Source organism: Mus caroli, chromosome X, assembly GCF_900094665.2.
Source record: "Mus caroli chromosome X, CAROLI_EIJ_v1.1, whole genome shotgun sequence".
Lineage (NCBI taxonomy): Eukaryota > Metazoa > Chordata > Mammalia > Rodentia > Muridae > Mus > Mus caroli.
Window position 1 is genome coordinate 106,888,932 of NC_034589.1, and position 24,321 is coordinate 106,913,252.

Genomic DNA, 24,321 nt, shown 5'->3' on the forward strand with positions numbered 1-24,321 from the left:
TAAATTCATTCTTTTTAATAGCTGAGTAGTACTCCATTGTGTAAATGTACCATAATTTCTGTATCCATTGAAATCTCTGTAAAACACACATTTTTTTTTCTATGTTAAGGTCACCACATTGAAATCCTGGAAGTGTCCCCTATCCCAAGCATCTGGGGCAGCTGCATAATTTCAATAATTATCAGGGCCTCTAGGCCTCTCTCCTGTGTCTCTCTGCACCTGCTCTTGCCTCCCCATTCTCCTTGCCCTCCTCACTCCTTCCTACTTCTCTCCTGCTAGCTTATTTCCTGCTACTTCTCTCCTGCTATGACTATTTTATTTCCCCTTCTAAGTGTGAAATTTGGGGCTTCCTGCTTATTTAACTTCTTTGGGTCTATGTATTATGTGTATTCTGTACTTTATGGCTAATATCCACTTATCAGAGGGTACATATGCATGTCCTTGTGGGAATGGGTTACCACACTTAGGATGATATTTTCTAGTTTTATCCATATTCCTACAAAATTCATGATGACCAAGTTTTTTTATAAAATGCTTTATTAGATATTTTCTTTATTTATATTTCAAATGTTATCCCATTTCCCCTCTTAAAACCCCTCTGTCCCATTCCCCCTCCCCCTGCTCACTAACCCACCCACTCCCGCTTCCCTGTCATGGCATTCCCCTACACTGGGGCATTGATCCTTGACAGGACCAAGGTTCTCTCCTCTCATTGATGTCCCACAAGGCCATCCTCTGCAACATATGTGGCTGGGGACATGAGACCCTCTATTTATACTCTTTGGTTGGTGTTCTATTTCCTGGGAGCTCTGGGGGTTGTGGTTGTTTCATATTGCTTTTTCTCTTATGGGGCTGCAAACCCTTCAGCTCCTTGGGACCTTTCTCAAGCTCCTCCATTGTGAATCCTGTATCCAATATTTTCCTGAGAGCATCCACTTCTGTATTTGTCAGGCACTGGAGCCTTTCAAGGAGACAGCTATATCAGGCTCCTGTCAGCAAGCACTTCTTGGAATCAACAATAGTGTCTGGGTTTAGTAACTGTACATGGGATGGATTCCCAGGTGGAGCAGTCTCTAAATGGCCTTTCCTTCAGTTACTGTTCCACACTTATCTTTGTATCTCGTCCCATGGGTATTTTGATCCCCCTTCTAAGAAGGACTGAAGTGTCCACACTTTGGTCTGTCACCTTCTTGAGCATCATCTGTGCATGGTATCTTAAGTATTCCGAATTTCTGTGCTAAGATCCACTTATCAGTGAGTGCATACCATGTTTGTTCTTTTGTGATTGGGTTATCTCACTCAGGATAATATTTTCTAGTTCCATACATTTACCTAAGAATTTCATGAATTCATTGTTTTTAATAGCTGCGTATTACTCCATTGTGTAAATGTACAACATTTTCTGTATCCATTCCTCTGTTGAGGGAGATCTGGGTTCTTTCCATCTTCTGGCTATTATAAATAAGGCTGCTATGAACACAGTGGATCATGTGTTCTTATTACAAGATGAAGCAGATTCTGGGTATATGCCGAGGAGTGGTATTTCTGGAGCCGGTAGTACTATGTCAAATTTTCTGAGGAACCTCCAGATTGATTTCCAGAGTATTTGTACCAACTTGCAATCCCACCAGCAATGGAGGAGTGTTCCTCTTTCCTCACATCCTCACCAGCATCTACGGTCACCTGAGTTTTTTAACTTAGCCATTCTGAATGCTGTAAGGTGGACTCTCAGGGTTGTTTTGATTTGCATTTCCCTGATGACTAAAAATGTTGAACATTTCTTTAGGTGCTTCTCAGCCATGCAGTACTCCTCAGTTGAGAATTCTATTTAGCTCTGTACCCCATTTTAAATAGGGTTATTGGTTCTCTAGAGTCTAACTTCTTGAATTCTTTTATATATTGGATATATATATATATATATATATATATATATATATATATATAGATACAGGGTTGGCAAAGATCTTTTCCCCATCTGTTAATTGCTATTTTGTCATACTGACAGTGTCCTTTGCCTTAGAGAAGCTTTGCAATTTTAAAGGTCCCATTTGTCAATTCTTGATCTAAGAGCATAAGCTATTGGTGTTCTGTTCAGGAAAATTTCCCCTATGCCCATGTGCTCAAGGTTCTTCTTCACTTTCTTTTCTACTAGTTGCAGTATATCTGGTTTTATGTGGAGGTCTTTGATCCACTTAGATTTGAGCTTTGTACAAGGAGATAAGAATGGATCAATTCACATTCTTCTTCATGATAACTGCCAGTTGTGCCAGCACCATTTATTGAAAATGCTGTCTTTTTTCCACTGGATGGTTTTAGCTCCTTTGTCAAAGATCAAGTGACCATAGGTGTGTGGGTTCATTTCTGGGTCTTCAATTCTATTCCATTTATCTACTTGCCTGTCACTGTACTAATACCATGCAGTTTTTATCACAATTTCTCTGTAGTACAGCTTGAGGACAGGGATGGTGTTTTCCCCAGAAATTCTTTTATTGTTGAGAATAGTTTTAAGTATCCTGGGTTTTTTGTTATTTCAGATGAATTTGGAAATTCCTCTTTCCAACCCTGTGAAGAATTGAGTTGGAATTTTGATGGGGATTGAATTGAATCTGTAGATTGCTTTACACAGATAGCCATTTTTACTATATTAATCTTACCAATCCATTAGCATGGGAAATATTTCCATCTTCTGAGAGCTCTTCGATTTCTTTCTTCAAAGACTTGTAGTTCTTGTCATACAGATCTTTCACTTGCTTAGAGTCACACCAAGGTATTTTATATTATTTGTGACTATTGTGAAGGGCATTGTTTCCCTAATTTCTTTATCAGCCTATTTATCCTTTGTGTAGAGAAAGGCCACTGATTTGTTTGAGTTAATTTTATATTCAGCCACTTTGCTGAAGTTGTTTATCAGGTTTAGGAGTTCTCTGGTGGAATTTTTGGAGTCACTTAAATATACTATCATATCACTTGCAAATAGTGATATTTTAACTTCTTCCTTTCTAATTTGTAGCCCTTTGACCTCCTTTTGTTTTCTAATTGCATTGGCCAGGACTTTGAGTACTATATTGAACACACACACACATTTGTATAAGTAAAATATAGACAGAAACTTGAACATAAACTTCAACAATATATGGGTAGAAAAATAAGCTTATTAAAGCAATTTTTGCATCATATGTCATTAGGAATTTATAAATTCAAGTGAGATTTCATTATAAAATATTACAATATATAACATCCAAAACTGTCTCAAACATATCCTGCTTACACAATTGTCAATCATAAAGAAAATGCTTTGATACTCAGTAAAATTGAAACCAGCAGAGTCACTTTTGAAATAATGTTGGCCCATTTTACAAACCAAATACAATTTTTCATATTTTACTAATTAATGTGAAACATGTGCCAACACAAACACCTATACATTAAAGATTAGGATAACTTTATAATTACTAAATATTGAAAGCAAACAGGGTGTATTTAAATAGGTAAATGGGTCAAAAACTATGATAATAAATGTTATATATAGAACAATTAAAGTAAAAATACACAGCCTATTCTGACTGCTTTAAGGTGGAATTCGACTTGTATTTCTCTGTTGACTAAGGACTTTGAACATTTCTTTGATAAGTGCTTCTCTGCCATTCAAGATTCCCCTGCTGTGAATTCTCTGTTTAACTCTATACCCCATTTTTTGATTGGGCTGTTTGGTGAATGGAAACATGAAACTTTGGAGAGTGTGATGTGGGGGGACCCTCTAGCAAGTACCAGAGACTTGAGAGATGAGAGACTCTCAGGACTCAAAGGGAGGGACCTTGGATGAAATGCTCTACAGTGGGGAGAGGGAACATTTAGAGTTCACCACCAGCAGAAAGAAAGGGGCATCAAGTGGCTAGATTGGGTTGCTATCCAATGTCAAGAAGTCTGACCCAGAATTGTTCTTTTCTGAAAGAACTGCAGGGACAGAAATGGAGAGGAGCCTGAGGGAAAGGAAGTCCAGTGACAGGCCCAACTTGGGATCCATCTAAAGGCTTGGCACTATTACTGATGCTATGGTATGCTTGCAGAAAGGAGCCTAGCATGGCTGCACTCAGTGAGACCCTACAATCAGCTGACTAAGACAGATGTAGATACTTACACCCAACCAATGGACTGAAGTCTGGGACCCCTGTGGTTGAATTAGGGAAAAGCTGGAAGAAGCTGAGGAGGGCGACCCCATAAAAAAGAGCAGCAGTCTCAACTTTCCTGGACCCTTGAGATCTTTCAGACACTGAGATATCAACCAGGCAGCATACATGAGCTGTTCTGAGACCTCTGACATATATATATATATATATATATATATATATATATATATATATATATATATATATATATATAAAACCAATAACTGCTGTGTCTGGCTTCAGTGTGAGATGTGCCTTACCCTTGAGAGACTTGAGGGCCCAGAGGATGAGGAAGGCTGGCAGCAGGGGTGGAACATCCTCTTGGATGTAGATGCAGGAGGTAGAATATGATGTGGAACTGTGGGAATTGTGGGAAGGGGGACTGGGAGGGGAGTAATGTCTGGACTGTAAATATATTAAATATATATATACATATATATATATATATATACACACACAAACACACACACATATCCTAGCATTCCTCATATAAACATGAATGAGTGTTATATGCACATTAGTAAGTGTAAAACAAAGCATCTGAAAAGGCTAAATAATGCATGAGTCTGACTATATGACCCTAGAATAAAAGCAAATCTATAGAGATAGAATAAAGTTTAGTAGTTGCCAGAGGTTAATATTCTAATAGAAAGCTCAAGAGAAAAATCACAGTGTACTTTGATATAATGAAATCATTCTGTATGATAACTAAAATAATAGATCTAAAATATTATACATTTTTATTACTTGGGGAGGTATAATTCAAAATTTGACTTCTAGTATAAACTAAGTAATTTGATGAATAATAATTTATAAGTATTGATATGCTTGTTAATAATATACTAAAGTAATTTAGGATACTAATAAAAAGGTTAGTTATGTAGGGAGAGTGGGGGTACTGTATAGCAAAAATTTTTGCTTATCTTTTCTACAAACCTAAAGGTGCAGATAGTCTTAATGTTATAAATTAAGATAGAATTGCATCACTATCCCCCATCTATTTGTGTGTATGTATGTGTATGTTAGAGAACATAACTACAACCTCCTTAGACTGTTTTTATTGTTAATACATATATATGGTTTCATGAATGACTATTCTGCATTGGACAGCCAATAAGGGGATCCACCACTGGGAGAAGCAAAAAATTCCTTAATAAAATGAGATTTCATCTTTTAAAATTTGTTGTGTTGTTCTGTGTTATGCTGGGTTAGAGATACAATTCTTCTAACCGGTCATCCATGTGAGGTGATGCTATGGTGAGTTACAACTGTAGATAAATATAAATAGTACTGTAGGGCTAGACTGAAGAATTAGAAATTCAGTGACCAAACTAATTATGTGTGTGTTATTCTAGGGTAGAAATTAATCATTAAAAATTTACAAATTGAAGTTAAGGGGTAACTGAAATGGCTTAAGAAGAACAGCCAAAGACACTGGGAATTGTTACTGAAGGGAGTGCTATCTGATATCACTATAGAAATGAAAAGATTCGATAAAAATTAATAAACAAATTGATGTCAGATTTAGATGGACAATTGGCGTATAACTGAAGTTTGTAGTCTTTATGATTAGGAAGAGGTGGTAGATGCATTCATATTAGAATGTTAGTAGTTACTAGAACACTAAGGTACAGCCGAAATGATGCTGATAATAGCTTGCATTTAAGGTACAGCCGAAATGATGCTGATAATAGCTTGCATTTAAGGTACAGCTGAAATGATGCTGATAATAGCTTGCATTAGGTCCTTGTAGTTCAGAGGAATGAGAAGACACATCCTGATGATTATTTTTTAAACTCAGATTTATCTTCATCACCATGATATTAAAAGTCTATATACATATCTAGCATGTAAATTCAATAAACCACATTGCTATCATGTTTTATAATGTTGATGGGTTTTAATTTAATGTTTCCAGCTTTAGCAAAGGGTTGACTTAAGTAATTCAATATTTGTATATGCTTTCCATGTGTAGCTGATGTTGGGGTCACTTTTAAACTGGCATCCAATGTAAATATTAGCTTAGAGTCTGAGGAATTTTAGCCAATTGGCAATTAGGTACTGCAGATTAGAATCTAAAAATGTTACTCTTTAGTTTTTCATGGTTATTTGAAATATTTGGTGAATTATATTTTAAAACTACCAATGGACTGTTAAATTCTGTTTGTAGTTTGCATTTAGTTTACATGTCAATTGGCTTTTAAGTAAGCATATTACTTGATGTGGCCAGATGGTGTCTGGGTGATATTGAATATCATTTGAAAATGAGAATATATCATTACACAATTAAGGGAAATATAAATTACACTAAAACATATTAAAGGTTTTGAGAGTAAAAAGAGACATGGATAGCAACTTTTAATACACAGTTTAATTTTTGAGTAAAATATTGTGAATATAAACAACAATCATAGTTTAAAACTATTTTGAATTTGTTAAGAGAACCATGTAAGGTTATCAATGCTTATTATATGGAATAATAGGTAAATATTTTAGGATTAATATGAATCTTAATAATAATCATATGTTACTATTCTGTCATATGAAGTGCATGATTAGTAAGTTATGTAAATGCATAAAAATGCAAGTAATTTGGTAAGACTGACAAGCAATTTCTACTTTGAGAGTTTCCACATATATGAGAGATCATGTGATCTCTGTGTGTTTAGTTTATTTCACTTAGAACAGTACTCTTAGAATTATAAGTATTTGAGATGAATATGTGTGTGTTTGTTAGCCACATTCAATCCATCATTATAATGTCACTTTGTACCCATAATTATACAAATATGTTTATATATCAATTTATAATTAAGTACTTCAGAAGGAATTTCAGAAACAATAACTTCCAATAGATTGTTGTAGATTGTATACAAATATATTAGGAACACATGTCTATTGAAATTAAGACATATTTTTGCTATTCCTTTGAGAAAAAACTAAATGCATTATAGTGGAATTCAATGTTGTTATTCTTTGCTAGTGATAAAAGAGAAATCTTTGATATCTAGTACATTGATGTCATAAATTGTTTCTAAAATGTACTTAAATATTGAATGCTATAATATGGATAGGGGCTTTTATTCAACACATAGTCATAAAGTGGACAAAACATTCCCTTTCTGGACTTTGATGAATTATTTAAATGTCTAGGCTTCTTTTAACCCTTGGGCAACTCTCATGACTGCATTTCATAGCTTTCCACCCCATAAACATTAAGGACAGGTGTTTTTATTACTTAGGAAGTTTTTAAAACTTCAATGGTCACTTAAATGTTGCAAGAGCCTATAATCTGGACTTATATTTTATTGTTTTTTGTTCTCATTGTACTTCTCAACAGCTTTAAATTAACCATCACAATTGAATTCAGAAGGCACACCCCAAATAAATCCACTTTTTCCGTTCAACCTCTAACTAAGTTGTGTTTCATTTTAAATTTTATGTCTAACATACAAATTCACAGAATGGGAGACAAGTGTTACCTATATCATATGATTGAGTGATAGTATTACTTCTATTAATGGTTTGATAAATTGGACATCAGTGTCTGCTGAAAACACTCCTAAAACACTCTGAAAGTATGTCAGAGAGGAAAATAAACTACTTTTTGTTATTGTTGGTAGGATCAATATGAGTGCTGTCCATAGTATTTGCATAGCCCATTGTAAATTGTATAAAGTAGGTAATGCTGTTTTAGAACATGTTTAAAAACATTGTTTTATAGCACTGTCCAAAATGCCCACAATACTGTAGGAAAAAATTCAAAATACATTTTAAAATACTGATGTTTACATGATTAGTCTAACTTCATCTTGCATCTCTTCAAAGACACTTCTAAATTCTGACAACTTAATAAGTAGTAAGTAAAGTAGACAATTATTTTAGTTTGCAGCATTTTTCTTAATGACATGTCTGTGACTATTACAAGTGGAATGCATAACAGTTTAAGAGTTATGCCTTAGGATATCTAAAATACTTGAAAATTATTTCAACTTATAAAAAAAAAGTATTGGATTCCTGGTAATATAAACAACATTGACATTTGCTACTATAATTGAAAGCAGGTTAGGACTTTAACATGATACTTATTCTCTATTATCAAAGACATAAAGTTGGAGTTGTAAGCATTCCTTTTATTGACATATTTTCTTTAATAGTTTGAAACTTAGGCAATTTGTATTCTGCCTGACTAAATCACCTATTAACATCTGTTAAAGGAAGTGACATGCCAGAAACTATGTGAATATCAAAAGATTCTATTGATAGTACTGATGGTCCAAAATGTTACTATTGTGCAATAAAACAATTTTAAAATGGTATAATAATGAACAAGGATGCTTTAGAAAATCTTCCTCATGCTATTATGTAAATATTTTAATGTGCACTGTCTCTTTTAGGTCTGGATCTCCCATTTATGATGATGCCTCATCCCCTACTTCCAGTCAGCTTACCTCCTGCATCAGTTGCCATGGCAATGAATCAGATGAATCATCTCAATACTATTGCCAACATGGCTGCTGCAGCCCAGATTCACAGTCCACTCTCCAGAGCTGGTGCCTCTGTTATAAAGGTAGGAATCACTATTTTGAAGAAGATGAGGGTATTGATTATGTACAAATTTTGATAAATATCAGCAGTACCACTAAATCTTCAGTAATAACACATAGATCATTGACTCTAATATTATGCAGTGTTTTTGAGTCTGGTTTCTGACTAGGCCTGCTGGGTTTTGTTATTGCTCAGGTTTGTTGTCTTTTTACTGCCACAGATCTCTCTTTTACTCAAATCTTGTGTCTTAAAATCAAGTGCACTGTATATAAGATATGCAGCCAAACTAATCACAGGGAGGACTGTAATGTAAAACACATTCCCATTTGTGGAATGAGATGATGCAACATTGTGCATCTTTTTGAAATTTAAGTGAAAATTGTAAGGTATTCTTTACTGTACAATATTTATACTCAAACAGGCTTTGGTCCCAGTTCTAGTTTGCCACCAATTGATTAAATGGCCTGAAAAATGATATGTCCCTCTCTTGAATACATTTCTTCAATTATAAAATGAAAATCACAGTAATTCTCTATTCTACTTGACTGACTAGAGATAATATGAACAAAATATCTGTTAAATCCAGTACAGCATAGCTAGGAAATGGGTCAGTCATTGAAGCACTATCACCAAACCATGAAGGCCTGAGTTCAGATTGCCAACATAAAAAGTTAGCAATTGTCATGCAGTTCAGTAGCTCTAGCATTGACAGGATAGACATAGCCAGACCCATGTCCATTCATCTAGCATGTCAAACTAGGAGAAGACCTTTTCTGATATTAGGAAATGCATTACAGTTGATGGACTTTAACTGGAAATGTGATCGTTTTTATATAGTATCATATATTTCAGTGTTCATGTAAAAATATCCTACTTTTTAAAATATTTTCACACAGATTTAACTAAGAATTACAGTCACCTTTGTGAACAAGTTGTCTAAAGATATTTCTTAAATTATGGACTAGGCTCTATGGTCTAGAGCACTTGTAATTTTTGCAGAAGTGCAGAGGCCCTGGGTTGAGTGCCCTGCACCCACACTCAGTTTCGTACCACCTTTGTGATGTTGGCAGTGGTGGCATATGCCTTTAATCCCAGCATTTGGGAGGCAGAGACAGGTGGATTTCTGAGTTCAAGGTCACATTTCTTCATTTACATTTGTAGAATAACTTTTGCTAAATAAACAGAATATATTTAAATAAATACTGTTCATTGTTTTACAGAACATCTGAATTAAACTCATTATTTCTTCAAAACTATATAATCAAAAATTTTAGTACTTTTATACAGAAATAAATGTTCTAATTATGAAATGTTTTACTATTACAAATTTACTTTATATTAGGCAAAAATCTCAGTAGCTTATTTCATACAAACCTCCTGTTTATTGACTAATATAATCGATCTTTGAAAATCTATTCTTTTCTCATATATTACACCCTGACCTACCTTCTCTCTTTCCAGGCCCTCTCCTCTACTGCCTCTCTTCTCTCCCAGATCCCCTTCTCAGTTTTCCTTTAGAAAGAGGGCAGCTATCCAAGAACTATCAACAAAACACGGCATAAAAAGTTGCAATAAGATTAGGTGCATCCCCTCATATTAAGGCTGGACAAGGCAACCCAGTAGGAGGAAAAATTTCCCCAAAGCAGGCAAAGTACTCAAAAGACAGCCTCCGCTACCAATATTAGGAGTCCCACCAAAACACCAAGCTGCAGTACAAACCCATACAGGCTCATGACTCTTGGTTTAATCTCTGTGAGCGAGTCACTGAGCTCTGCCTGATTAGCTTCTTCTGTGGCTTCTGCTCTTGTCATGTCCTTGACACCTCTGGCTACTAAAATCCTTCTTTCCCTTCTTTCACAGAATCAATTTAAAACATAGATAGATATCAAAATTTCATATACAAAATAAGGGAGTAGGACAAGTTACAAAAATGCAATATGCTTAATTTTTCTAAAATTCATAAAATGTTTGCCAAAGTAAAATACTCAAAGTTTATTGCCAAGTCTATGCTTATAATTTTACTAGAATTTTTCTTTATCTCCAATTTTGAAATTCTTAAAAATGAATTTGTCTATGTGTTGAATAAAAAGTAATGAGAAAGTAAGCTATGAATTTGATAATAATGAGGGTATATAGAATGACTGGGGAGGGTGACAGGGGAGGGAGCAATAATGATTATATTAAAATCTCTAAAAGAGACCATTTAAACTTATGGGATACAGACAATTGTGGCTGAGTCTTCCTAGAGTATATGTATCACTTTATTATTATTATTGTTGTTGTTGTTGTTGTTGTTGTTGTTGTTATTATTATTAGGTATTTTCTTCATTTAAATTTCCAATGCTATCCCAAAAGTCCCCCATACCCTCCCACTCCCCTACCCACCCACTCCCACTTCTTGGCCCTGTCATTCCCATGTACTAAGGCATATAAAGTTTACAAGACCAATGGGCCTCTCTTTCCATTGATGGCCGACTAGGCCCTCTTCTGATACATATGCAGCTAGAAACACGAGCTTGGGGTAGGGGGTACTGGTTAGTTCATATTGTTGTTCCACCTATAGGGTTGCAGACCCCTTTAGCTCCTTGGGTCCTTTCTCTAGCTCTTCCATTGGGGGCCCCGTGATCCATCCAATAGCTGACTGTGAGCCTCCACTTCTGTCCACTTCTATGATTGCTAGGCCCTGGCATAGCCTCATAAGAGACAGCTCTATCTGGGTCCTTTTAGCAAAACCTTGCTAGTGTATGCAATGGTGTCAGCGTTTGAAGGCTGATTATGGGATAGATCCCCAGGTATGGCAGTCTCTAGATGGTCTATCCTTGCTGAGATGAAAGGATGTATTACTTTCATATTTTACACTGTATATTTGGTTATTTAAATGCTTACAGAATCAGATGGACATACCATTTAGTGTATTTATATGAATTTCCAACAAGCTTAGTCAAATTATGTTGAATATTACATACAAATCAAAAGGCTCAGATTACTGTTGGTAATTTACAAGTTCAGTTTTCAAGCTCTCTTATTTGAGCCATTATCCAATACTGTGCCTGGAAATCAGCTCTCACCACTACCACTACCACCATCACCAGCAGCAGTAGCAGCAGAACAAAAACAACAACAAACCAAAAGAACAATTCCACCACAATATAGATCTAGACTTAAGTCGATTTCTGTAACACAAATATTCTCACCAACACTGATTCCATGCCCCTACAAGTACAATAAGTAAACTATAAAATCAAAAAAATTTAACATTGATCCTGGAGGAGTAGCCTTCAACAGAACACATTTATATTAAAGCCCTCCAAATAATATGAAAGCTTTTGCAAACACATCTATGTCAAATTCCTGGATGTTAATTAAGCTAAACAAAAACAAATTTTCCAATCAATTTATTTCTCTATTTGTTTTCAATGTATCAGGAAAACATAACAAACTAAAAGTTTGGAAAATTATCAAAAAAGTAATAGGGAGTTTGATTATCAATGTAATTTATACCTATGCTTTAACACAGAATGACCTCAAGATTAAAGATAGCTGGACAGAATTAGATTTGAATCATTTTCTTCAAATTATATAAATAATTTCACCACAGTTTTAAAATGTTCTTTTCCTCCCCCCAAAAAGAGAAAATAATAGATTTTTTGAGGTCTTAGACATATTAGAAAAATATATTTATTGTTTTTGATAGATTTCTTTATTTACATGAATGACTTCTTCTTCTTCTTCTTCTATTTACATTCCCCTCCTTGTCAATTTCTCACACAATACTTTTCCCATTCACCCTCCCCTTCTCCTGTGAGCAGGTAGGGGTACCTAATGTATTCCTTCCCCCATTCTGGTACTTCAAGTCTCTGCTTGCTTCCTCTCCCACTAAGGCCAGACAAGGCAGCCCAGCTGGAAGAAAATGTCCCTCAGACGGGCAACAGCTTTTAATAAAGGCCTGCTCTAGTTGTTCGGAACCCACATGAAGACCAAGATGCACATCTGCTACATGTGTGCAGGGAGGCTTAGGTCCAGTCCATGTATGTTCTTTGGTTGATGGTTCAAAACTCTGAAAGCCCCAAGGGTACAGGTTAATTGACTCTATTGGTCTATCTGTGGATTTCCTATTTCCTTTGGGTCCCAAAATCCTTCCTCCTATTCTTATGTAAGAGTCTCCAAGCTCCATCCACTGTATGGCTGTAGGTGTAGTACTTACTATTTTAAAATCATTTTTAGCTACATAGAATAATCCTACTGTAACTCAGATGCTTGCAATAGTAGGTACTTGCTACATGTTATTATTTCAATTTTAATCAATTAAGCAAGATGAATTCCATGATTTCTTGGTTGTAATTAGTCACATTTCAATTATTCAATAACAACATGTTATGTGTGGCTAATACATTGGGCAATAAGAACAAGTAAGATTTCTATCATTGCAGTAACTTTTATTGGCTTTAACTGCATTCCATACTGTAGTTGAAAAGTACAAAACCATCAGCTATCTTTCAAAAATAAACAGTAAGTTTATTTAAAAATCAACATGAGAGGCCTAATGAGATTTTCCAACAAGAGAATATTTTCTGCTAAGTCTCATAACCTAAGTTCAGTTCCCAGGATCTGCATGTTGTATAAAGAACCAATTCTCTGAACTCTATAAATGCTATGTCTCTGTCTCTCTCCCTCCCTCCCCCCCCCTCTCTCTCTCTCTCACACACACACACAGACACACACACACACAAACACACACACACAAACACACACACACACACACACANACACACACACAAACACACACACACACACACACAAACACACACACACACAAACACACACACACACACCAAATAAGTGAACAAATACATGGTTAAAAAAGAAGTACATATCAACCTGTGTATTTCAATTAGCCTTGTTGATTTTAAGAAAAGAGTCATTGCTATGTATTACTATTATTTTTGTTATTGTCAATTTGAATGTAGAGTAAACACAAATTTAATGATTTACAAAAAATTTAATGTGCTCAAATGAGTACATTTTTCCTTGTTCTATTATAGTTCTTGAGAACCTGTGAACAAATGACTACTCATTAAATATAGGGCCCCTGTTACCCAACAAAGAAGTATTTCTTCACAAGTCTCGGCTAATGAACCGTACATTTATTGGAGTTACTTCCAAGAGTATTGGTGGGGTTACTTAGGTAACTCAGCATGGTTGAAGAATCACAGATGCCTCATTCCTAGTGTTCCCTGCATACTTTGCATACAGTTCAGTTGACTGGATGGTCTTCTTTTCCTTGCAATTTCATTACTTATGCAACCTTAGGGAGAGGACTTTTCAAGCTTACAGGATTCAGGAGATTCCTGGACATTGTAGGTTTTATTTCCTGAGATTTTTTTTATAAGCCCCTATCTCTAGGTGGGATATTTCAATTTGGGGAAAATAACCACACAACATCCTTCTCCTTGTCTGAATCTTAAATTCTTCCTTTCCTTTCTTTTGTGGTGTTTAATGAGCCTCAGATGGGGTAATGTATGTATGTGTCTGATTATTTTCTTCCATCAGGGTATTATGTCACTGAAACAGTCATTTTTTTCCTTAGGAGTATAACTAGATATGAGTCTCTGTTATGTAGCACAATTCACTGAAGAAAGTAATTGTTCCCCATACCTGACTGAAGCTGACAGCAATAATAGTTTTTGGACATAAATGCAAATATCTAGAATTAAATTTGACAGACATACAGCTTGCATTTAATAGCAGTTATTTTCCATTGGGATCTATGACTACCCTACTCACAAGCCTTTGCTCTACATTACAGTAGCACTAGATTAGAGTTGTGCCCTGTTAGGGGATTATGAATCCAATTGGAAAGGTATTGGCTAAATTTATGAATGTCCTACCAGTATTATAACAACAGGCACATATTGTCTAGCATTTTAACAGCATATCACATGGAGTTTTCATTAGAACTATTGACAATAATTCTACAACAATATCATGGAAGAAATATCCTTGTACTTTGTAAGGAAGCCAGCAGTGAAAAGCTTAATATACCTATGTCCTGCATTCAAAGGATGTTTCATTTGAGCAGTAGACATTTATATCCTAATACTGGTATAAGTCCAAGAACAGTGACAATAGTGTCAACTCTTTCCTTGGCCAATAGGTTTCTTTTAATTTGTCCTTTAAGTGTCTTAGAATTTCATTTGGATATAGTTTGTGTGTGTCATATCTATCTTCAATTTCTCTAACTCCTTCAAGACTCACTCAACCATGTACTCTTCCAATTACATGCCCTCTTTTGTTGAAAATAAATAAATCAGTGGAATCTGATTAATTCTTTGTATAATTGAATGAATAGGATCATCTACTAGAGCATGAACAAACTAGCAGAGACATATCACTAAAGAAAATTGACTCTCCTTCCCTCAGCAGCCATAGCTCCCAACATCTAGGCATTGGAGCTTCAAGAGATTTTCCTGTCTCTATGATGGCATTTTGATAGGCTCTATCTTATGATAGGCTCTTATCTTATTCCCATAAGGCAGCAGTCCTGTCATTTCCAGAAGATACAGTTATTCAGCATTCTTCTCCAACTTATGATACTTTCAGTCTTTCTGCCCCAACATCCATGATGATTCCTTAGTTTTGGGGGGGATATTGTTTATAAAATATAAGTCCCATTTTGGCTGAGCACTCCAAAGACCCATATTTTCTGTTCTTTAAGCAGTTGTGAGTCATTAACCTCCCTCTACTCCAAGAAGCTTGTCTGATGAAGAGCAAGAGCTATACCAATTTATAAATGTAAAGATAAATGTTCAGAGAAGAATCTAGTACAATATCCATTGAGCAAAATAGAGTTATTTTTAGGAATCCATCCCTCATTTAGTCTAACTGCTCTGTAGGTTCTGGAAGTGTGTTTTCCCACCTTTACAGAATACATTACTTTAAATACTTCAGCTTCTTATACTGTTCTGCCAGATGCTTTTTCAAATCTCTTACACACTCAATGTTTTACTTTCCATGTAATGAAGCTTTTCACAGGAAGTATGGGCAAGCCTTAAGAAGGGTAACCACCTTTCAGTCCAAGCTAGTTCTACTTCATACCAGGGTTCAGCAAGTAAGGAGATACTAAATAAACATATCAGCATGGTCTAATACAGCATGAAAAGATTCCATGACTTGTATGAATTGTTCATTAAAAGAACAATATTAAGTATAGCAGTATGAATGGCAGGTCTTATTATATTAAGCTCTCTATGATCTGTAATCATTTTTTTATGAGCAATCCAGCTTCTTTATCCTGGGGTGCTACCTGGGGCCTCTTTCATATGCCTATGTCCAATCATGATGGGCTCAATGGGGACTTCTCAAGCTGCTTAGCTTGGCACAAGGCCTAGAGGCAATGAGCTAATTCTCTTGCCTGCTGTGGATGTCAGTCTGGAGAAATCTTGGGTATGACAGTGTGGTACTTTGAAGTGGCTCATACTGAAACCTTTCCCTTAGCTACAATTTCTAAGAGTTTCACATGCTGAATGAACAATTCCAGTATACCTTTCTAAAGAAAAGAAATGAACAAATTTTTCTGAATGCATATAACTTATGTGGGACAAGATTTTTTTTTTTAATTTTGCACTTTTCTATCATTTACCCCATTTATGAACTGCTATGTAGAAAAAATTCTTATTGAAGTTTAATATCACAGATATTTTTCTTTCTGTAATCATTTCCCTAATTCCAGGTCAACAAAAGTCATGATATACTTACTTCCAAGAGATCCAGAAAAAAACTTGTTGTTTAGATTTCAATTTTGCTTTCTTTTTTTCAGATTGCCTAGCACACTATAAATCCAAATTACATGTAAAACTAAGTCACACAGATTTATCAAATGGTCTCCTACCTAATAATGATCATGACCTACCATTGGGATCAAGAACAACACTAATCACCTAGTAGTCCATAGAATCCTGCTCAATTAAATTCTTTCTTTTTAAACTTTTTATTGATTCTTTGCTGAGTTTCACATAATGCACCCCAGTCCTGCTCACCTACCCACTCCTTCATATCAGCCCTTAGCTCCCGCAATACCCTCTCCAAATAAAACTTATAAGCAAACAAATAACAAAAAAACAAAACATAGACAATATCTCACTGTAGAAGCTATAGTATGTCACAGTATGCCCCTTTGTCCACATATCTTCACTTTCAAATGTTCATTTCAATGAGTCGTTAGTTTGGTTTGACTTCTTTGGCTTCTTTGACATCATCCATATTGAATCCTCATTGGGACTTCTTTGGCTATTCTTTTGTTGTCCCATGTCATGGAGATCCTGCAGCTTTGGAACAGCAGGACTGGTTCTTTCACAAGTTCCAGTGATTTGCATAGGATATAGACCCAATTCAGAGTCCTGGATCTGGGCCTGGGCGATATTTGAGGTGGTCAGTCTGCCTGTTTTTCCTCATCTGTATCACCATGATGTGCTCTTCAGCACTGTTACAGCTAGGCCACTCAAAGCTGCCAATGATAGGAGTCAAGGTCAGCACTCCTGCTCTCATACCTCAGGGACAGCTCACCTTGACTGTGCTGCCAAGTTCAGGATCCACTCTTACACTTGTTATAGCCTATGAGGGGCTGGGACAGCTATGCTCTTACACTCTCCAGGCTGGTTCTCTAGTACCTTTGCCATTAGGGACAGCTCCACTATATTGCCCAGGTTTGGTGCAGGGTCCTCTCCCCAGAGTGCTAGAGCAAGTGAAGGGGTCAGAGTTATTGCTCTTCCTCTCATAAATCCAGGGTCATCACTCCTGGCTACTGCAGGCAGCAAGAGGGGGAGAGGGAGGAATCACCCCTGTACCCACATCACCTCAGATAAGTGGGGGTGGCTAGCTTTCCCATGCATCTAGGACAGCTCACCTGACCTCCCTTCATCAGATCAGCTTTACTGGGATGCCCAGGCAAGTTTCAGGCCTGTCCTCTCTTGAGTGCTGCAGGTTGGTGAAGCACAGGGCCAACACACCAACTCTTATCACTCCAAGGCCAGTTCTCCATACTGACACAAGTGGAGGGGGGAGGGCAAGGGCATGGCCTTTGCCACACCCCACCTCCTGGCAGATCAATGGTGGGGTCAGCTCTCACTCACCTTGTCCTGAGGACTGGCTAACCCACTACCCCTTGCCCAGGGTCAGCACTACTGTGCTGCACAGGCAAGATGCAGGACCTACTCTCCTGCATGCTGCAGCTGCAAAAGAGCAGGGCCAGTTACCCTGCTCTCATGTTCCCCAGGGGAACTCTCCCAACTGCTGCAGGTCTTAAGGAGCAAGGTGTGTGTGTTGGGGGGGGTGGTAGGAGGGAATGACAATTATACACAGTCGCTGGATATCCATGTGGTCCCTGAAAGCAGCCCTAACCAGGGACATCCCCATGTTTTTTAATGGTAAAAGAACCATGGACATCATCATTGACCACTGCTGCTGCATAGCCATGGGCTCAGACATGGGCCTCAGTGGCAGCTTGGGATAGGACTTCCCCATGGTCCCAGCTGGCAGGGGTGGCCACTCACAGTGTGCTACTCCTCTCTACCCTCAAGACTCAAGTTCCATCTCTCTTCATACAGCTCAAGCTGTTCCACTTCTCTTTCCAATCTTACTTTAGGAACTTCAGGAATTTTGTTTCCTATAAGCCTCAATACTCCAGGATGGACTGTTTTAATCTATGGGAAAGAGCTACCTAAAGCTTGAAAAAATATGAAACAGGTATAGGAGATAAAAACTATTTGCACATTTTCATGCCATTTGTGAGTTTAGTCATTATACTTTGCAGCTAATTAAGACTAAAGCATGAATAGAAATGGTAAGACACTATTTGTGTAAATGAGAATCCTGTTATCACCCATTGTCACCATGTTACTTGAGACAAATAGGTTAATCTCCTTGTGACATAGTGTATTCATTTTGATCTAGCATCTAGTATCCAAACTTGAGTTCCCTGAAAACAAAATTATATGCTGCTCTTAACTATTGAGCCATATCTCCAGTCCAAGTACACTGCCTGTAACTCCAAATTCAGAGATATCTATGGCCTCTGCTCTATGTAGGCACCTGCACATATACCCACACAGCCACAAATACACATAGGTGCTCATGCCCGCATGTGTGTGTGTGCACATGCATACACACACACACACACAAACACACACACATACACACACACACCAGTGTGAAAGTTGATTTCCACCCTCCCCTGAGAGATTACATTGTTCCCATAAATAACCACCTTCTCCATGCCTAGACAAGAACCTAATTCAACTTTATGGGGCACACATACACACACACATACACACACACACACACACACACACACACACACATGGCTTGAAATTAGGAAAGATAGAAGGGTTTTCAGTGAGAGAGGAAGGGTGATAAGAAAGGAAAATGTGGGTTAAAACTACTAAAATTTATTATATAAATTATGAAATGTCCAACTAAAAGGGAACAAAAACATTTATGTGAGTTCTAATTTACCTTAATTAATTAATGAATGTTTTCATTTTGCGCTATTTAGGCTTTAACTTGGAGGTTAAGCATCTATATGCCATATAGAAAACACTGGACTTCCATCTATCCATAACATGAGTAATTAGGAACTCAAAAATATCTGTATTAAGGTTAAGAATCTAATGTTTATTAATTTGGAGAATAGTTTTCAATGTAAACTACCAGCAATACAAGCTTGAACTTCATAAGTGGAAAAGATAATACTTTGGGACACATATTTGTTTTACCTGTTCTTGTTATTTTATCAGAACCTACTTTGGTGATGTTGCTATGCCAAGCACATAGTAGATTTTAGTTCTGGCTCAGATCCTTTTAGTGTCAGCTCAGCTATTAGCATTTGTAGATAATAAGTAATATAACCATAACATGAATTGGAAATAGCATTATGATCATTAGGCTGGCAAGTGTTACATATCATTATATGTGACAAGATTCTGAAAGAAAAAAACCAGGACTGATACATAGGTATATTTCATGTTGAGACTCTGATACGTTGTGTATTATTTTCTGCATTTTTTTCAGAAGCTTTGAAATGCCTTTGCACCATAGTTTTCTCTGATAAATCTAAGGAATTTAAGTTGGAAACAGTTATCTGGCTGTTTACCAATATCATCTGCTTAGCTATGTTTCTTGTTTGGCTGAGCAGCTGGCAATTAATGAATTGATAGGAAATGGTCACAAGGCAGTGGCATTAGCATGTGAACATCTGGTATCAAAATTAGTCAGCACAGGGTTTTTGGTGATTGTTTGAATTTACTGAAAATCACTACTTAAATCTTCCTCTAAGTGTTCTATAGCAAAACAAAGCTGTTACTATCTTTTAGGACATGAGAGGGAAATACACTGGATCTAAATGGTGGGTTGTTTGTCTTTGTTTATTTGTTTGGGTGGATGGCAGAGTTCCAAGTTCACAACATAATTTAGACTCCCTGCAGATTCCACTGAATATACATTCTGCCACTTGAGTCTATTTACATGCTATGAGCAGATATTGCAGCTGATTCCCTTAATCTGTCATCCTCTTCCATGATAAGTTGTTCACACTGGAGAGGTGAGAGGGTCCTTTATCTAAACATCACATAGGTTACACATTTATTTTATTATTTTTTTTATTAGGTAATTTCCTCAATTACATTTCCAATGCTATCCAAAAAGTCCCCAATACCCCCCCCCCCCCCCAGTCCCCCACCCACCCACCCCCACCCCTTGACCCTGGCATTCCCCTGTACCTGGGGCATATACAGTTGGCAAGTCCAATGGGCCTCTCTTTCCAGTGATGGCCTACTAGGCCATCTTTTGATACAAATGCAGCTAGAGTCAAGAGCTCTGGGGTACTGGTTAGTTCATAATAATGATCCACCTATGGGGATGCAGTTCCCTTTAGCTCCTTGGGTACTTTCTCTAGCTCCTCCATTGGGGGCCCTGTGATCCATCCAATAGCTGACTGTGAGTATCCACTTCTGTGTTTGCTAGGCCCCGGCATTGTCTCACAAGAGACAGCTATATCTGGGTCCTTTCAGCAAAATCTTGCTAGTGTATGCAATGGTGTCAGCATTTGGAAGCTGATTATGGGATGGATCCCTGCATATGGCAGTCTTTAGATGGTCCATCCTTTCTTCATAGCTCCAAACTTTATCTCTGTAACTCTTTCCATGGCTGTTTTGTTCCCAATTCCAAGAAGGGGCACAGTGTCCACACTTTGGTCTTCGTTCTTCTTGAGTTTCATGCGTTTANCAAATTGTATCTTATATCTTGGGTATCCTAAGTTTTGGAGCTAATATCCACTTATCAGTGAGTACATATTGTGTGAGTTCCTTTGTGAATATGTTACCTCACTCAGAATGATGCCCTCCAGATCCATCCATTTGCCTAGGTTACACATTTAGACTATGCATAACATTTTACCTTTTTTTGTGATTGTATGTTCCAGCTGCACCCCAAATCTGGCATAATTTCTAATGTGCCATATTATGTTGTCTTTTCCAATGAATAACATATGCAATTGTATATAATCAAATGATGGAGGTCTCTAATTCAAACACATTAGTACTATTTTAAGTACTCCATAAAATGTTTAATTTGATCCTAACAAAGTAAAGATCACAAAATTTTACTGTTGGTGTCTCTATCACTCCACTGGGGTTCTTGCCTGGCTACAGGAAGTGGCCTCCTCAGGTTCCATATCCCCAATATTATGAGTCACATCTAACTTCATCTACATTGATTCTTTGGCACTTCTCTAATCCCAGGTCTCTGTCTAGTCCTGGAGATGACCCACCTCCTCACTCCCATAAATTGCAGATTTCCATTAATTTTAATGGCCATGTAGCTATCGCTCCTGTCCTTCCCCACACCTGATCCTAGACACCCAAATTCCTCTCTCCATACCACCTCCCCCCTGCCCATCCTCCATCTGTGTTTTTTATGACTATTTTATTCCCTCTTCTGAGATCCAAGCATCCTACCTTGTGCCTTCTATCTATTTTACCTTTTTGGGTCTGTAGAGTGTAGCATGGGTATTCTGCATTTTATGGATAATATCCACTTATAAGTGAATACATTCCATACATGTCCTTTTGGGAATCAGTTACCTCACTCAGGATGATATTTTCAAGTTCCATCTATTTGCCTGCAAAATTCATGAGCTGAATAGAATTCCATTGTGTAGATGTACCACATTTTCTTTATCCATTCCTTAGCTGGGGGGCATCTAGATTGTTACAAATTCTGTGTTATTATGAATAAAGCTGCTATGAATGTACTAGAGCAAATGTCTGTGTGGGATATTGGAGCATCTTTTGGCTATATGCCCAGGAGTGTATAGCTGAATCCTGAGGTAGGACTATTGCCAGTTTTCTGAGAAACTGCCAAATTGATTTCCACCCTTTTAATTTTTATTCATAAAACTGTATAATTACACGTTAGAAGTGCAGGTATGGTTAAAGATAATTTTACTAATTGTAGAAAAATAAGAATTTGATGATGTGCTAATGTGCTGATTCCATAATTTCTTCTTTGCTGTTTTGAATCTGGAAAACTATGAAATGCTTTGCAGGAGCTACAGCTATTTTTGATGGATTGTGAATGAAACACATGAAGAGGAAAAGTGTTGTAAAAGTCATAAATGACACATAAAATGAAGTCATCAATGTTTAAGTAAAAATGATTGGGGTTTTATAATTTACAATTTTCCTTTTAAATGCCCTTACTGATTTGTTGCAAATACTGTTAACCCTGTATTTGGCAAATGGTGAGGACACTATCACTTGCATCCTCATTTGTAATACAACAGATTAACTTGCTGTGAAATCTTAAGTAGACTGAGACACAACAGTAACCACCTAATGAACCAGAGCACATTGCAGTTAAGTATCGAAATAGATGCATACTGATTACAGGGCTGAAAAATGGTTGTGTTTACTTGCAAAGAAGAAATTGTTCATAGAACTATCATTATTTGGGGGAAAATTAACCTTCTAATACCATAAAGGCAGTGATTTTGAAACACTTCTAACTGTAAATTGATATATGACATTGTATTTCTCTAAGGTGATTTGCAATACAAATACAAAAAGCAGAAGAAAAACAAAACAAGAAAACCAAGCAAAGCAAAACAAAAGAACTCCTGCAACTTTCAGAATACCTTTGGAATTTCCTTAGTACTCTTTTATAAATTTTACTAATTTTGATCTTTAAGAAATTTATATATTTGTATAATGCATTCTGATTTCTCTCAGACCATCCCTTCTTATCTGTGTCCCATGTTGTTAAGCCCCCTCCTGTCTAATTGTCCCTCTCATATATTTGTGTAGTTTTGTGAGCAACTGGATGATCACACAACCACCACCTGTGTAGTTATGAGTTTAGAACTATCCAATGGACATAGTATGGCATGTTGGAATAGTGAATACTTTGGTCAGCTAGCCATGGGCACAACATAGCAACACTGAAGTAGTACCATCATGGGTCTACTATGATGGTAATTGAGATATTGACTTTTTTTGTTGTTAAAGTAAGTGCAAGGGCATGGCACAAACTTTGACCTGTTACAAAGTGAAAGGGTAAATGAAAGACTGATAGCATTATACAGGTTTCATGATGTCAGTATCCACGATGGAGTATGTCATTGCAATGATGGGGCAAGGAAACAGTTTGAGGGTCACCTACGTTCCTGTGAGTAACCCCTCACCCACTCTGTGTAAGACAGCTCCAAAATTTCATTTGTTCAGTACACTGGAATTTGGAGGAATCTGCCCATCTTGTTTTTGTCTCCTGTGCCTTAACTTTAGTGAGTCCCTTTTGTATATTACTGGAAAAAGCTAAAGCAAAAAATTGTCATCAATTATGGTGTGTGGCATAAGCAAAAGTAGACTTGGATGATTGTGTGTCCCTTGCATGGATGGCAAAGCATGCAATTGAGGCTGTACTGTCTGAGGTAGATATATCTTTGGAGACAATCATTTTTTTTCTTTTTTTTTTCTTTTTTTTTTATTAGGTAATTTCCTCAATTACATTTCCAATGCTATCCAAAAAGTCCCCAATACACTCCCCTCCCCGTCCCCCACCCACCCACCTCCACCCCTTGGCCCTGGCATTCCCCTGTACTGGGGCATATAAAGTTGGCAAGTCCAATGGGCCTCTCTTTCCAGTGATGGCCTACTAGGCCACCTTTTGATACAAATGCAGCTAGAGTCAAGAGCTCTGGGGTACTGGTTAGTTCATAATAATGATCCACCTATGGGGTTGCAGTTCCCTTTAGCTCCTTGGGTACTTTCTCTAGCTCCTCCATTGGGGGCCCTATGATCCATCCAATAGCTGACTGTGAGCATCCACTTCTGTGTTTGCTAGGCCCCGGCATTGTCTCACAAGAGACAGCTATATCTGGGTCCTTTCAGCAAAATCTTGCTAGTGTATGCAATGGTGTCAGCATTTGGAAGCTGATTATGGGATGGATCCCTGGATATGGCAATCTTTAGATGGTCCATCCTTTCTTCATAGCTCCAAACTTTATCTCTGTAACTCCTTCCATGAGTGTTTTGTTCCCAATTCTAAGAAGGGGCACAGT

At 37.0% G+C, this 24,321-nt stretch overlaps 1 protein-coding gene across 3 annotated transcripts in view; it reads left to right on the forward strand.

The window, feature by feature from the left end:
* Positions 1-24,321, forward strand: part of Dach2 (dachshund family transcription factor 2) — a 489,161-nt gene that overhangs the window by 370,737 nt on the left and 94,103 nt on the right. For all 3 annotated transcript variants that reach the window (XM_029473281.1, XM_021153319.1, XM_021153320.1), the window contains one exon: positions 8,564-8,736. In XM_029473281.1, coding sequence (XP_029329141.1) covers positions 8,564-8,736 — 173 coding nt within the window. The remainder of the gene's footprint in view (positions 1-8,563; positions 8,737-24,321) is intronic.